Raw genomic sequence first — 15,173 nt, forward strand, 5'->3', positions numbered from 1 at the left:
AGCGACCCGGCTCAATAGTAATCGAAACTCTAAAAAGTGAAATTTTGATATCAATAGTCACATCAAAAGAATTCCATTTTTATGCTGATTTTAAATATATAAGTTTCATCAAGTTTCGTGTTACTTATCAAAAGTTACGAGCCTGAGAAAATTTGCCTTATTTTAGGAAATAGGCAGAAACACCCCCTAGAAGTCACATAATCTTAACAAAAATAACACCATCAGATTCAGTGTATCAGAGAAAACTTCTGTAAAACTTTCAAGCTCCTATCTACAAAAAAGGGGAATTTTGTATTTTTGCCAGAAGACAAATTACGGATGTGTGTTAATTTGTTTGTTTGTTTTTGTTTTTTTTGTTGTTTTTTTCTAGAGGTAATCGTATCGATGCAGTTGTCCAAGAATTTCGCAAGAGGGCTCATTCTAATGGAAATTAGAATTTCTAGTGACCTTTTTAAGTGACCACAAATTGGAGGGCACCTAGGCCCCCTCCCACGCTCATTTCCTCCCAAAGTTACCGGATCAAAATTTTGAGATAGCCATTTTGTTCAGCAAAGACGAAAAACTTAGTAATTAAGTCTTGCTGGGCGACTTAATCCCCCACAGTCCCCGGGGGAGGAGCTGCAAGTTACAAACTTTGACCAGTGTTTACATATAGTAATGGTTATTGGGGAGTGTACAAAGTTTTCAGGGGGACTTTCTCATGAGGGAAGAGAATTTCCATGAAGGGGGGCGTAGGATTTTCTAGCTTTATTAAAAAAAAAACAATGAGAAAATAAATAAATAAAATGTTTTTTCAGCTTGAAGTAAGGAGCAGTATTAAAACCTAAGACGAACAGAAATTATTACGTATATAAGGAGGTCCGTCTCCTCCATAATACCTCGCTCTTCACGCTAAAGTATTTTTAGTAGTTTCAATTTGTTCTTTAGCCTTTGTGATTCACGGGTCATTCTTAATGAATTGGGACAAAACGCAAGCTTTACAGTAAAGAGCGAGGTATTGACGAGGGGGCGAACCCCCTCATATACATACTAAAAATATACAAACATAGAAGCTCGTTACATAAGTTAATTCGTAAGTCATGTATATTTATTACTAATAAAAATGTTCATAAAAAAAATCGAATTTCTAGTTGCCTTTTTAAGTAACCAAAAATTTGGGGGCAACTTCCCCCACCTCTTTTTTTATCAAAATCGTCCGATCAAAACTATGAGCAAGCCATTTAGCCGAAAAAAAATATGCAAATTTTGTCTTAGTTATTCATGTGCGGTGAGCCAAAATCAAAGCATGTATTAATTCAAAAACGTGCAGAAATTAAATGAAAAAAAAAAACAAGCTTTTTTAACTTCAAGTAAGGAGCGACATTCAAACTTCAAACGAACAGAAATTATTCTGTATATGAAAAGAGCTGTCCCCTCCTCAACGCCTCACTCTTTAAGCTAAAATTTTTTATTTTTTAAATATTACAGTGGTGACAAAAAGTGAAACTTTAGCGTAAAGAGTGAGGCGTTGAGGAGGGGACAATCCCTTCATATGCGAAATCATTTCTGTTCGTTTTAAGTATTAATGTCACTCCTCATTTGCAATTAAAAAACAAAACTTAATTTTTTATTTAATATATATATATATACATATATATATATATATATATATATATATATATATATATATATATATATATATATATATATATATATATATATATATATATATATATATATATATATATATATGTGTGTGTGGCTATGCTGTTTGACCTATGTGATTGTATGGATGAGTAGGGTTAAGGCCTCATTCAAGTGCTGGTCTATATTAATCACTAATTTAGGAAAACAGTCTTCCTTTTCTCCTTCTGTCTCTCTTTTTTTTTTTTTTTTTTTTTTCTCTTTTTTTTGTGTTTGTGCTGTAGCATTGGTGATTTCTCTTTTCATGATATATATATATATATATATATATATATATATATATATATATATATATATATATATATATATATATATGTATGTATATATATATATATATATATATATATATATATATATATATATATAGGGGAGAGGTGGGTACAGTGGCGCACTTTCAGGTCAAAGCATCGTAACTTTGGCAAATATTAACATTTTTGGACGATTTTTGAACTGTTGTGCAGGCAGTTTATTATTCTACACTGGTGATTTATTTCACACTTCTTCTTTGAACCAGGTTTTGATGGAGTCATGTTTTCTGACAGCCACTTTTTGCGCCATTGTTGCCGACTAGGCGGGAACTATGGCGCACCCCATCTGGAACAGTGGCGCACCCATCTGGAATAGTGGCGCAATCAAACTGCTAAGATGAATACTTCGTTTAATTAGTAAGGAAGTACAAAATAATGAACTGAAAATACCTAAAAGATGAATACTTCGTATAATGAGTAAGGAAATAAAAAATAATGAACTGAAAATAAAAGAAGAAGGCACACTAGTTAATATTGTAAGCAGTCAGGTCAATGGGGAAGACCAGTTGCTCCGCCTGTCTTTCTGTGCCACCAGAAATATTCGGAGCAGGTAGCTTCATTTCGACACTCGACTTGCTGAAAGTGTAATTTTCACTGGTCCTGATGACCTTTTAGAAAGGAACCATTCTCTGAATATATATGAGCTCAATGTCAAAGCTGGATTTAGAGAGGACTTCACCCACGGAGTAAATTTTGTTCTTTTTGATCTCCCCCTCGCAAACAAGAACATAATCTCCAACACGGACTTCATCGTCACACAAAAGATCGTTTTGGTCTTCAAGGCCACAGTGGAGGCTTTCATCACTATCACAGCTACTATTGCCTTTTGTGGCAGAGTCACCAAAGTCATCATCAGACGAAGAATCAGAAAACAGGGTCTTTACATGACTGTTTCTCTTGAAATTGCGGTGAAATTTAGCAAAGTATCCAACAGCACTGCCCCTTTTCTTAGGTTGGACATCCTGTTTTTTTGGCACTGGATTTTGGACAACGGCTTTCTTTGTCTTGGGGTTAATCTTAGAAGTCTTGGCCTTTTTTTTTGCCTCCCTTTCCATGAATTCTTTCTCTAAAGCATCTTTCACTGGGGTATCCGTGGCAATGATGGTTTTCTTCCGAGCTCCTTCTGTCAGCTTCCTGGGGGGGCGCTCTTGGGTAGGGCCTTACAGCTTCGGGTGTAACGGCGGTAGGGGAGGCAGCGCTTGGGGAGGCAGAGCCTGGACCCGCTTCGTTATGACTATTCAATTCTTGCTTGACTTCTTCGGCCTCTGGAGCTGCGCTGGGATTAGGGTCTGGTCTGTCGGTCACAGCTGATGCGAGAAAATCGTCATCTGTGAAAAGTAGGCGGTTGAAGGGGAAAATCCCAGTAGCAGCAAAGCCACTGACTATGTTTTTCTGTGTGAAGGAGAGTTGTAAGGCCTTTCCAACAAGTTGAGCGATGATAGAGATGCCAATTGTCTTTCCAGGGTTGCTGACCATCCAGTCATTGCAGGCGATGTTGTAGTAGTTTTTGAATGATTTGTAGACTGTTCTGTCCAGTGGCTGTAGCTTTCCGCTGGTGTGGGGTGGCAAAGTCAGAACCACTATCCCGTTATCTTTGCAGTACTGAATGGCCTGGATCGACACATGAGAAGAGTGGTTGTCTTCTATCAGCAATATGGGTCTCTCTTTTGTACAGCGGGCATGTTTCACAACGTGTTCGAGGACAAGCAGGAAGATGTCAGATGTCATCCATCCTTTGGCAGAACCGCTACCGCCACTGCCTGGTGGTGCACCATTCATCAACTAGGAGCCAAATCTTTTCCTTGGGAAGACGAAGTAAGGTGGCAAGAAATTACCTTGAGCATTGATGGTGCAGCAGACTTTGGTCAGTTCGCCTCGTTCAGCAAAAGTCACTTGGCCCACCTGTTTGTGCCCTTGGGTGCTATCACATTCGGTGGTCTCTGCACTGTTGTTGCCCCCGTCTCATCTAAGTTATAAATATCACTAGGCTGAAACTTAAACTTATTCATAACAGTCTCCAAGTTGTCATAGAACTCGTTTACAGTTGTTCTGTTGAATGCCATGGCTCTGGCCAAGCTTGTTCCCTCTGCTTTCCGGATAGACAGGTCTGGGAAGCGTTTCATGTAACTGTAATACCAGTCTTTCCCCATTATCTTTTTCTCATGCCATGTTGATGGCACCTTCAATTGGTTCATCTTTGCAATTTCGATTGCGAATTGGCGGACGTTGAGCCGTGTCAAACCATGGTGCATTTTGCATGCCTTTATCAAATAATCGTGTGAAGTTGCTGTTCAAGTTCATCAGTTAACACTTGACGGATTTGGTAATTCGGCTCAAATTTTAAAGTCAGCTTTTTATCGTCCGACGCATTGCAAGCCTTATTTACATATCGACGGAGTGTTGTCTCTGGGATCTCGTATTTTTTGGCAGCAGCCCGTTGTGAAAGCTTCAATTCCAGTACCGCGTGCACGGCAAGCTTCATACGCTCTGCTTCATTGGGCATTCTGCAAAAGACCAATAATGTTTGGGGGATGTAGCCTTTGTTACTGAACTTCTAGAACTTGTAGCCTAACCTGAACCGAGCTTAACCTAGAACCCCAGCCTAACCTGGGCGATCGAATTCCTAGATTAGTTCTACTTAGTGGTCTGAAGGGGGGGACAGGATGTCCCACGTTAGACTGGGACGAGATCATAAGAAATTACCCAAAATCTTTGGGGGCAGTAGCCTTAAACAGGGTGGTATGGAGGAGAAGTGTTCGCCAGTGTGTCGGTCTCAGGCGGCTTAAGGCTGTGACGAGTTTGTAGTAGTAGTAGTAGAAGTCAAAGCTATCATATAGGCTACCTACCACGTGAAGTTTATGAATTTAAAAAATTTCGGGGTGCGCCACTATACCCTCCACCAAAATGCGCCACTGTAGCCGAAATGCCCTCTTTTATCCATTTTGTGAACCAAAATTTGAAATAATGACCGAGAGACAAACAGATGGCTGAACTATGTTTAGAATTGTTGGAGCTTCCAGATGAACTAATATTCGCCAGAATTCGACACTATTTGTAGCCTACAAACCTTAGCAAAGTCAAAACATATTTTCCATTTGTCCAAGATTTTATTTTTCAAAGCACTTAATCACATACCTCAAAAACTGCAATCGCTCCAAAAAATTGAAAATGGCTGACGATCATAGACCATGTGACTGTCCTCCTAGTGCGTATTTTTTTAGAATTTAATCTAATTACAGGTGGCAGTGGGATCAAGTGCGCCACTGTAGCAGACTGCGCCACTGTACCCACCTCTCCCCTATATCCGAAATTGTGAAACACATAATCCAGCATTCAATTAGTTTGACTTGTGACATATATATCCCGAAGAATTTGTCAAGAAGTTAATTGTCTTCGGATTTTGCTGAGAAGTTCACTCGAAATTGCGGTTAGCCGTGGCTTAGCTAACTGTACGCTTTGAGTCAGCGTGGATAAAATAATTGACTCTGTTAGTTATAGGTACAGTTATAGTTATAGTTATAGTACTGTATAGTTAGTTAATAATTGATTACTGTTAGCCGTGGCTTAGCTAACTGTACGCTTTGAGTCAGCGTGGATAAAATAATTGACTCTAAACAGGTACGCCTTTCGATTACCATCAAGATGACAGAATCAACAAAAGTCCAGCTACAGATTTTAAAAGAAATGTCAATAGAGTTTACAAAACTTGACCCCGTATGCGAAAAGGTGCGAAAATTATCAGTAGAATCTTCTTCAATTTTGGAATCTCTGAATAAGAAAATTTATGAAGTGGAAAAAAGATCGGAAAATACTGAAGCGGAAATTCGTGAACTAAAATGGAGGTTGCAAAGAATAAAAAGATAGTGGATAGAATTGAGGCGGATTAAAAAAGGTGCAATGCGATATTCTATAATTTTGACCCAAAGATAAGGGGTTCTAATCTAAATGAGGACATTCTTAGATAATATGAAAAAAACTTCGTTTTCTTAAAGAGTTAAAGAGGCTGCGTCCCAAAGTCGAACCTTAAAACGTACAGGAATTAGAAGAGGCAGTTGGAAGAAAACCCCCAGCTTTTAAAGACTCTTTTGTACAGGTTTTTTTTTGGGGGGGGGGCTTCATTGTTACTAATTACTAGTTTCGGCGCAATGGTTCTCCTGTCCTCTTGTGTTTAACATTTTTCGAAGTTATTCCATTATTCATTCATTTCAATTTTTTGTTAATTAAAAGAGGGCCTTTCCGAAGCCAAGAGCTGGGGGTTAGCAAAAAAACAAAAAACCTGTACAAAAGAGTCTTTAAAAGCTGGGGGTTTGGGGGGCGGCAGCCCCCCAACTGCCTCTTCTAATTCCTGTACGTTTTAAGGTTCGACTTTGGGACGCAGCCTCTTTAACTCTTTAAGAAAACGAAGTTTTTTTCATATTATTTCTGTACGTTTTTCTACAATCCATGGTGGATGTAATTTAATAATTCCTGTACTCCTCGTACAGGAATTAGGAGAGGAACTTGGGTGGCTGCCGCCCCCCCCCCCCCCGCTTTTAAATCATTGTATAAAATAGAAAAAAAATAGATAGAATGACCGAAATGTTTCTTTTGCTCATAAGAAGCTAATATTCTGTTATCTCTCAAATGATAAGCTGTCCAGGTGTTATCAAAAATTTTTCTGGAATGGAGCTGGATTTTTATGATGCTTGCAGTCATTCTCGCCGTGCCGAGCTGATTATTTTGATGTACTTGAATGTTGATATTCGTAACTTTTAAGAATTTCAAAAATTAACATGGGACTATTAGACTATTAGGACTATAAGAAGACTATTAGGAGAGGCAAACCCCCCGCTTTTAAAGACTCTTTTGTACAGGTTTAATTTTTTTTCATATTAATTCTGTACGTTTTTCTACAATCCATGGTGGATGTAATTTAATAGTTCCTGTACTCCTCGTACAGGAATTAGGAGAGGAACCCACCCCCGCTTTTAAATCATTGTATAAAATAGAAAAAAAAATAGATAGAATGACCGAAATGTTTCTTTTGCTCATAAGAAGCTAATATTCTGTTATCTCTCAAATGATAAGCTGTCCAGGTGTTATCAAAATTTTTTTGATGTTGTGAAAAAAAAATCGCCCGTAAGGGACTTGAACCCTTGACCAGAGAATTAAAAGTCTCACGCTCTACCAGCTGAGCTAATAACTTGCACGTGTGTAAATATAACTTCTCAATAGCTTTTAAAAATTTCAAATTAACATGGGCTCTTATGGAGAGAAATCCGTTAATTTAAATAGCTAATGGGTGGTTTCTGGAAAACAGGGAAGGAGTTATCGGATCAAGCTGAAATTTCGCGGATAAGCTCCTGGGCCGTAGGGGACCTTAACTTGTGAATTTCAGCCCGATCGGACAACGTTAAAAGGGGTGGGGGGGGGGGGGGGGTTGGAGGGTCGAAACTTTCGGGGGGTTAAGATTTTCCTACGAAACTTTCATGGGCACTTACTCGGAGAATTCCGCATCGAATGAGTCTTCGTACACCCAGATCCGATGTCGGATGTGACCTGTAGGCGTGGCGAAAAAGAAAGTAAATGAATTTTAAGTGGCTATGCGTGGTTTCTGGAAAACAGGGAAGGAGTTATCGGATCAAGCTGAAATTTCGCGGATAAGCTCCTGGGCCCTAGGGAACCTTAACTTGTGAATTTCAGCCCGATCGGACAACGTTAAAGGGGGGGCTTGGGTTGACAGGTCGAAACTTTCGGCCAGATTTTCCCCATGAAGAAAAAGTTGGAGGGGGATGAAATTTTGCAGGTTTCTTAGTTGGAGCTCGGGCTACGAAATGCATCCCTCCCCATCCGTCTGCAACCACTGGAACCGAAGATCGCTTAACATTGTCGTGTGTCGCCTCTTTATAGAGGCACGAGTGTGCCTCCTTGATACTGTAAGAGGTACCAGGTTTATCCATACAGATATCAAAGATGTTTTTCTTTTAACCTTCAAACCAGAAAGTCAGACCAGTCATAACTAAATTAGTGTCTATGGTATTAAAAAAAAAAAATCCCTATTTAACAAGGCTCCACATTTCAAAAGGTTTTATTTGTCAGTAGGCTCAGGGGCTGAGGGGTGTGAGACTTTTCGTGGGGGATAAGAATTTAGAATACGATAGTAAATTGATTAAAGTGAAAGAAATTAATCGAGAACAATGAAAGATTATAGAAGTAGAGGAAATGAGAACTCGCGATCATCAGAATTTATACTTAAATTGTAATATGCACTGGGGCAATGAAGTAATGGACAATGAAAGTTTACCCGGTAAAGAAGGTTCAAGATCAGTCAAGCATGGGACAGTTACTGAAGTTCATACATAGAAACGTACGCGTGATGAGATGGCTAAACCTCATAATGATTTTAATGAACCTGGGACATCTTGCGCTCGTGCCAATCAGAGTAATCAGATTATTTTTCTGGAGAGAAGAAAATCGGTGAATTCTGCTACTAGTGGTCAGATTTTTGGAAGCACTGCTTCTGTGTTTAGTGCAGAAGAAGGAGCCGGGCTACTTTTATTGGTGGCCAGTGTCATACCCCATTAGCCAAGAACCGGCGGTGGATTTAACTCGGCAGAGTGTGAGTCCAAGGAAAAGAAACAGTAAGAACATAAGCCCTTCATAGCGGGATAAAGGTGCGAAAAAAAATTCAGGATTACGAATAGTTTGTGCCTCGCCAGATATTGAAAGCCTCGTTTTTTTTATCAGGAACATACTACTTGGGGGGATATAGTAGTGCCTGGGAACCAGTCAAAATTGCCTGAAGAGGGAATAGGGGGCCATAGTAAATCTTCCTTACGTTTTGTAGTTCGGAATTTGCAAGGCTATAGTAGGTAAAAGTTAGAAAATCTATTACAGTCAAGTACTTCAGCCGGTTGTGAAAGTTGGGATGTTGTCTGCCTTGTTGAGATGCGGAATTCTCTAAATCATATTTTTCATCTGAATAATTTGATGTTTTTGAGTGTAGGAAAAAAGTTTCAGCAAATGGTAAATACTATGCAGGAGTTGCGGCGCTTGTAAGGAAAGGCGTACTCAATTTATTTCGTAAGCTAGAAAGTGAGTCTGAAAATTTATTACGGTTAACATTATCAGTTACATACGTTCACCTTGTTATGGGTGTTGTGTATTTGTCTCCGAATAATAGTTCTTACAGCCATGATGATACATGGAAATGGATTGAAAATGAAACACAGATGTACAAAAGAATGTACCCTTGCCGTAATTTTGTTTTTCAAGGGGACTTCAATGCATATACTAGTGATGAGGACGAGTTGCAGGTTGGTGAGCCCCGTGTAAGTGAACCAGGTCAAAATGTTTATTTGGACAATGAATGTGAATATGTTTTCTATATTAGGAAAAGTAGGAATAGGTCTCAGGAAATAAATAGACAGGGAAAGAACTTAATAAATTTTTGTAAAAATAAAAGGCTACTAATTATGAATGGAAGGATGGGAGGAAATTTGGATATGGGGGATTTTACGGGTTATAGTGGGTTTAGACCGAGTTTAATTGATAATATTCTAGGTAGTTTAACTCTCTGGCGCCGGGCAGTGGACCTGAGGGTTCTAGAATTGATCGGATCTGACGATCTGTCAGTGAGTATTAAGCTGAGAGCGTGTATTTGATGGTCTGAAAGGGTAAAGGAAAGGTCTAGGTGTGATGAAAGGATCCATAAAGTAGTTTGGATAGCCAAGGAGAAAGAAGAATTGGTGAAAATGGAACTAAAAAGTGAGGATTTTCAGAATGATTGCCATTCGATTTTGAATTTTTCAGAACCAGCTGAATTGGATCAATCTGTTTTGGTAATTACAGATAGGATTTATGAAGGAATCAAGCCTTTATCTCAGGATAGGAAGCATCTGACCAGAAAAGTTGAGGGTTTTTTCGATGAGGAATGTAGGCAGAAAAGGGAAGAGGTAATTAGGGTTTTCAGGCTTCTTAACCCATTATAACCCATCAGGCTTCTTAAAGCATCAGACCCATTGGATTCCATTTTAATTAACACGAGTAGGGTTGCAAACCCCCATGCCTTCTCAAGACGAGAACATAATTTGCACTTTACTGGAAAAAAAATGATAGTGGATTGCCAGTTTAATATGCGCATACCGATATTTATTCCTGAAAGTCTTAATAATTTTTTACTTATTAAACTAAAAAATGAAAATACTTTTAATACATTTTCTTTTCAGTAAAGTGAAAATGATGATAGAAGGTAATAAGCTTACCTAAACTATGGATGTCAGGTGACTGATTTTTCTTCTAACGATAATTTCGACAGGACCTGTGACAATAATTTCGACAGAAATTCAAATTTCTTGCCGGAGGCAAGAAATTTGAATTAACCTGATGATGACAGGCACAGGTCCTGTTGAAATTATCGTTAGAAGAAAAATCAGTCACCTGACATCCATAGCTTAGGTAAGCTTATTACCTTCTATCATCATTATGTATGAAAGTCAGGTTGGCCTCAGAGAATATAATAGTAAAGTGAAAATTATGTTCTGATCTTGGCATGGGGGTTGTCAATTCTACTCTTGTTAAGTTTTGTTCGTTTTGATTTTGACTCGGTTATTCATTATAAATTCTGTTCGTTTTGGGTTTCATTTACTTATTGGTGGTGATTTATGGTAATTTTACGCTTGGGAGATTATTTGATTTTAATTCTGTTCATTTTCGGTCTTATGGAGCTCTTTATTTTTCTTTGAAAAACTTGCTTTGTTTTTTAAATTAATTTAAAAAAGGAAATAGAAGCCAATTATTAAAAGATCGTTTTTGCCTATTTTTTTTTTCATGACCGGACTTCAATCATCCTCAAATATTGAAGCCTGGGATCTCCCCTCTCCCCCATCCGATCCCCCTTTTATCTTGAGTACATGCCGAGAGCGGAGCAAACGTATCTTATATGGTCTAAACTAGATAAACAGTATACTTACTAACACACACTGGCGGGATTCCAACGCTAAACATCCACTCACGCCTGATGCAAGTTGCCACTTCTGAACCAATTAGCATATACCCTCTATCACAGGAAAACTTGATAACACGGCCCTTATTCCTGATTTTCACTCGACCTCTTGGCAATATTCCAAAATTTTGACAGCTACCTGAAGCGGAAATAAACAGTTTTTAATGATTCTTTCCATGATAAAAAATCACTATTTTGACCAATTACATACTGAAGCACACTAAGAAGGGGAAGGATTTTTTTTCTTACGGCTGTTCCTCCAACCATTCTGAGGACTCTCGTGGGAATAAAAATGCCATTAATGCACCGCAGTTCTTGATATTTTGCCAAATTTGCTTGATGTTTGCCAAAAGAAGTGAAGACAAAATTCGAATATGCTTCCTTGAAATGTGCTAGTGTAATTTTTGTGATTTTCAAAAAGATTAATTTTATCAGTAATGTTTGAATTATCTAAACAAATCTTCAATAGAGATTTATACCAAAATGATACAAATTTGAAAATTAAAGCACGCAAACTTAAATATATGAAAACCGTAACAAATAATAAATTAGAACTTAGAAATTAAAAACATAAGAACATCGATTTTTCGACATTTAGTGATCAAAAACCTAAGCACGGTAAGTGCTAAGTTACGGCTTCGAGCTAAAGAGAATTGAAGCGTGTTTTACCCTTATAGTTAACATTTGTCTCCTTTTATTGTTTCATTTAGACTACTTATGACATAACTCTAGTAAAACAAAATTTGATTTGAAGAGAAGGTAGAGCCATTACCGCTTTAACTGTATCCCCCCCCCCCGATTGTTATGCGCGTTGATTTTATTCTACTGAGTAAAATACCTGCTTTCTGTGATACCTATGGATGCATGCAACACATACAGAATAATACTTATTCTGATTTAAATGCACATTCAGCAGGAAATACTAATAGCCAAAGTTTTGGGTCTCATATTCTCTTCTTACGGTAACCTATACGGTGACACGGTAACCTATATATATATATATATAAATATAAATCTTGGCAAATGTAGTAGGAAACCACTATATCTCATGCAAAATACAATATATACTGAATTATTCAGTCGGTTAAAATTAACAAAAATATATGTATTGTTTTTGCAATTATCACAAGTCAATTCGGTAACAGCAACATTAATTGATCGTACACCTAACTCAAAATAGACCAAAATATGTCAAAGATTGTTTCAATTTAGATGGTTAATACCTATGGTAGCCGTGTTTTTACCAATTCGATAGTGAGTAATGTCAATTTGGGAAGACTACATGGATTTTACTTTTGTGGCTACTAATTTTTCACGGCATAAAAAGTAACTGTATAAAGAAACAAAAATATATAGAAACGCTGCTTACCTCTTTGCGCAGCGATTAAGAATAACCCATCGAGAAATATACCTAGCAAAACTAGTAAATGTTTATTCATTTTGAAATTCACAGCAAACTCAAAACTGTAGCTCTTCTGTAAACATCGATTACAAACGCGCAAAATTATCTTCATTTCCGGTACATTATAAACGCCCCTTTACACTCGACAATTATGGAAAGTCCGGAATATGGGAAACAATGCTGTGACTTTTTAATGACCATATCTGTTTTTTAAGATCTACTAAATAGGGATAACAAAAATAAGGTACGCATCTGTAAGTAATTTTCGAATCTCAACCAGCTTAGCTGTCTCAAATGTTTTATTTAGCTCACTTAAGATTACAAAAAACATTAACCCTCCCCCTCCCCCTGGAGAGCAGAGGTCGCAAAGTTGATCAAGTAGATAGTGGAGCATATCATAAACTAAATACATCTTGTCATAATCATAGCGATAAATAACTTGGTTAATACGAAATATTTTCTTCTTTAATTTCAGATGAGATTGCGGGATGAATCATTTACAGTTTTATCATTCAACTTAAATTTGTTTTAAATTAATGACATTAGGTACCTAATTGAATAGCAGGACCTTTCAAAACTAACAAATGAATTTGGTATGTTCTGGAACGCCAAAGAACTGAAGGAGGAACAGTGGTTCCCAACTTTTGTGTAGCCCTAGGGATGGCTTCCCAATAAAATACAATATCCAGTCCTAATAATCCTTTTCAATCAATTCCTGACAAAATGGTACATTTCTGTCAGGATAAATGCTAAAGGGGGGAGGGGTAAATACCTGCATACTCTGTAGGGTCGGTGAAGCTAATTAAAATGTATGTGTCACTTGCCTGCGGTAGAGCCCTAGGATCGAAAGTTACTGTTGACACACTAGTAGCCTATAAAATTTTACCAGCGATGATGGAAAAAGAATAAATATCTGACATTTATCGAGCTGTTATCAGTGGAGGAAAATAATTGGATGAACTGATGAAATGTACAAATAATCCAGAAAAACTTGTGAAATGTACAAATTATCTTCATATAAATAATCCAGTCAATAAATGACTTATAGCTGTAAAAGTGGAGCTTGCTTATTATTAAAAAAAAATGCTAAAGATAGGGTGGAAAATCAAAAAAACAAAAATGAGACAAGAAAACATGAAGACAATTTGGAAATTGAAAATTCTAGTGTCTTCTTAAGAGCTGCAAATGATTGGAAGGAAACGAGGCAGCCTCCCGTATATTTTTGCTATCCGGCTCCCAATAGCCCCCAAGATATCCGATCAAAATATCTAGATAGCAATTTTGCTCATAGTCGAAAGGTCCAATAAATATGTATCCAAGGATGGCATGACACTATAGGCCCTAGGGCAAGAGCCGTAAATAATAAAAATTACCTAGTGTTTTAAAATGGAAAGGGGAGGGGTGTTTGTTTGATGTTAGGAGTGCAATTGACTTCAAACTTTCAGGGATCGCTTTCATGGTCGGAAGGATCAATTTTTTTTTGTGTATGTCATAAGGGGGGCTTATGTGTGGGTTTCAGACATGGAAAAAAAATGTTCCTGATTAGTATGAAATTTACTCCCCGAAGTCGATAGACAAAGAGGAGCCGAATGCGCAACAAAATTGATCCATGATACGATCCTTCTCCTAAAAACGAAGCTGAAAACATGGATAAATGTTTACCGATCGGCTCGAAAATTACATCCTTAAGTCCTGGGGATAGGAAGACGCTAATCCTTAAGAATTTCTAAAGAAGACAGAAAAATTGAAAGATTATTGGTTCCTTCCAAAGCGGGTTCTGACAAAAGGACAGAAGAGGACCAAATGCTTTTCTCCCTGGTCGGCCACTACACATGGAAGAGGCAGTTGCAGAAACCTCTCGATTTGAAACTAAATTTCTAGTGCTATTATTAAAGGCTAAAAGGGATTGAAGTGCCACCAACTTCCCTCCCGTACGCTTTTCTTCTGCGCGCCCCCTTCAGTTTCTGCCAAAATATTAGATCAAATTTTGAGATATTCACTTTTCTTATAAAGGTCGCAAGGTCTAATAAGTATGCTTTTAGGATCAACTTCAAAGCCCAAGGGCAATAGACCTTTATTATGTAGACCACCCGTTATTCACGACAGATTTTAGCAGATAAGGTGGCAAAGTTTCATCTTGGCTGTCCGATCAGCAAAGAGCTATTAGATGTCGCTTGTTAGGCCGAGGAATTTGAAAGTTTCCCATAGGTAAACTTTGAAACGACAAGCGTACCTGAGAAAATCCAAGAAAGCTGTGTGCATCCTGAAAGATCAAGATGAAACTTTCAAGGAGTGTTGGGGGATCAATTCCATCAGCAATTTTGACTTAGTGGAGGGGAGAGAGGTATATAAAAAGACTATGTGCATGCACGTCATCGAAATAGCATATCTACAATATCTCGGGAACGGTTAAGGGGACGAAGCTGACACTTTCAGGTACTAGAAAAGAAAGAGGATGATGAGCGAACGGGACCTTTCATTTTGTCTTGGGCGGAGGAGGGAGACACTCCTTTTTGTCTTTGGTCGAGGAGGGAGACACTCAAACAGTCTTTGATCCATTTTTACACTATAATTTTTACGTTTTTACACTATAAGCTCTTATGATATTTGTAATCCATGTACAGAAAATTAGCAAGGTAAACCTTAAGACATAATGTGACACCAGTTATCAAAATGGTGTATCTGTATAATCTTGCAAACACCTTGGGGTATCAAGAGGGGGAGGGGTAGATATTGAACTACAACTAGATGGAGAGGGTAAAGTAAATTCGAAAGAAACCAACGTGCTTCCGGGTTA

The 15,173-nt window shown here is 37.9% G+C and overlaps 1 protein-coding gene across 2 annotated transcripts in view; it reads right to left on the minus strand.

Annotated features, from left to right (window-relative positions):
• LOC136034630 (MAM and LDL-receptor class A domain-containing protein 1-like) overlaps positions 1-12,457 on the minus strand; it is a 114,529-nt gene extending 102,072 nt beyond the window's left edge. For both annotated transcript variants that reach the window (XM_065715931.1, XM_065715930.1), the window contains exons 1-2: positions 12,344-12,457; positions 10,943-11,113 (exon numbers count right to left, since the gene is read on the minus strand). In XM_065715931.1, the coding sequence (XP_065572003.1) occupies positions 10,943-11,113; positions 12,344-12,413 (241 nt within the window). In that variant the 5' untranslated portion in view covers positions 12,414-12,457. The remainder of the gene's footprint in view (positions 1-10,942; positions 11,114-12,343) is intronic.
• Between the last annotated feature and the right edge of the window lie 2,716 nt (positions 12,458-15,173).

The sequence above is a fragment of the Artemia franciscana genome, chromosome 13 (assembly GCF_032884065.1).
Source record: "Artemia franciscana chromosome 13, ASM3288406v1, whole genome shotgun sequence".
Classification (NCBI taxonomy): Eukaryota; Metazoa; Arthropoda; class Branchiopoda; order Anostraca; family Artemiidae; genus Artemia; species Artemia franciscana.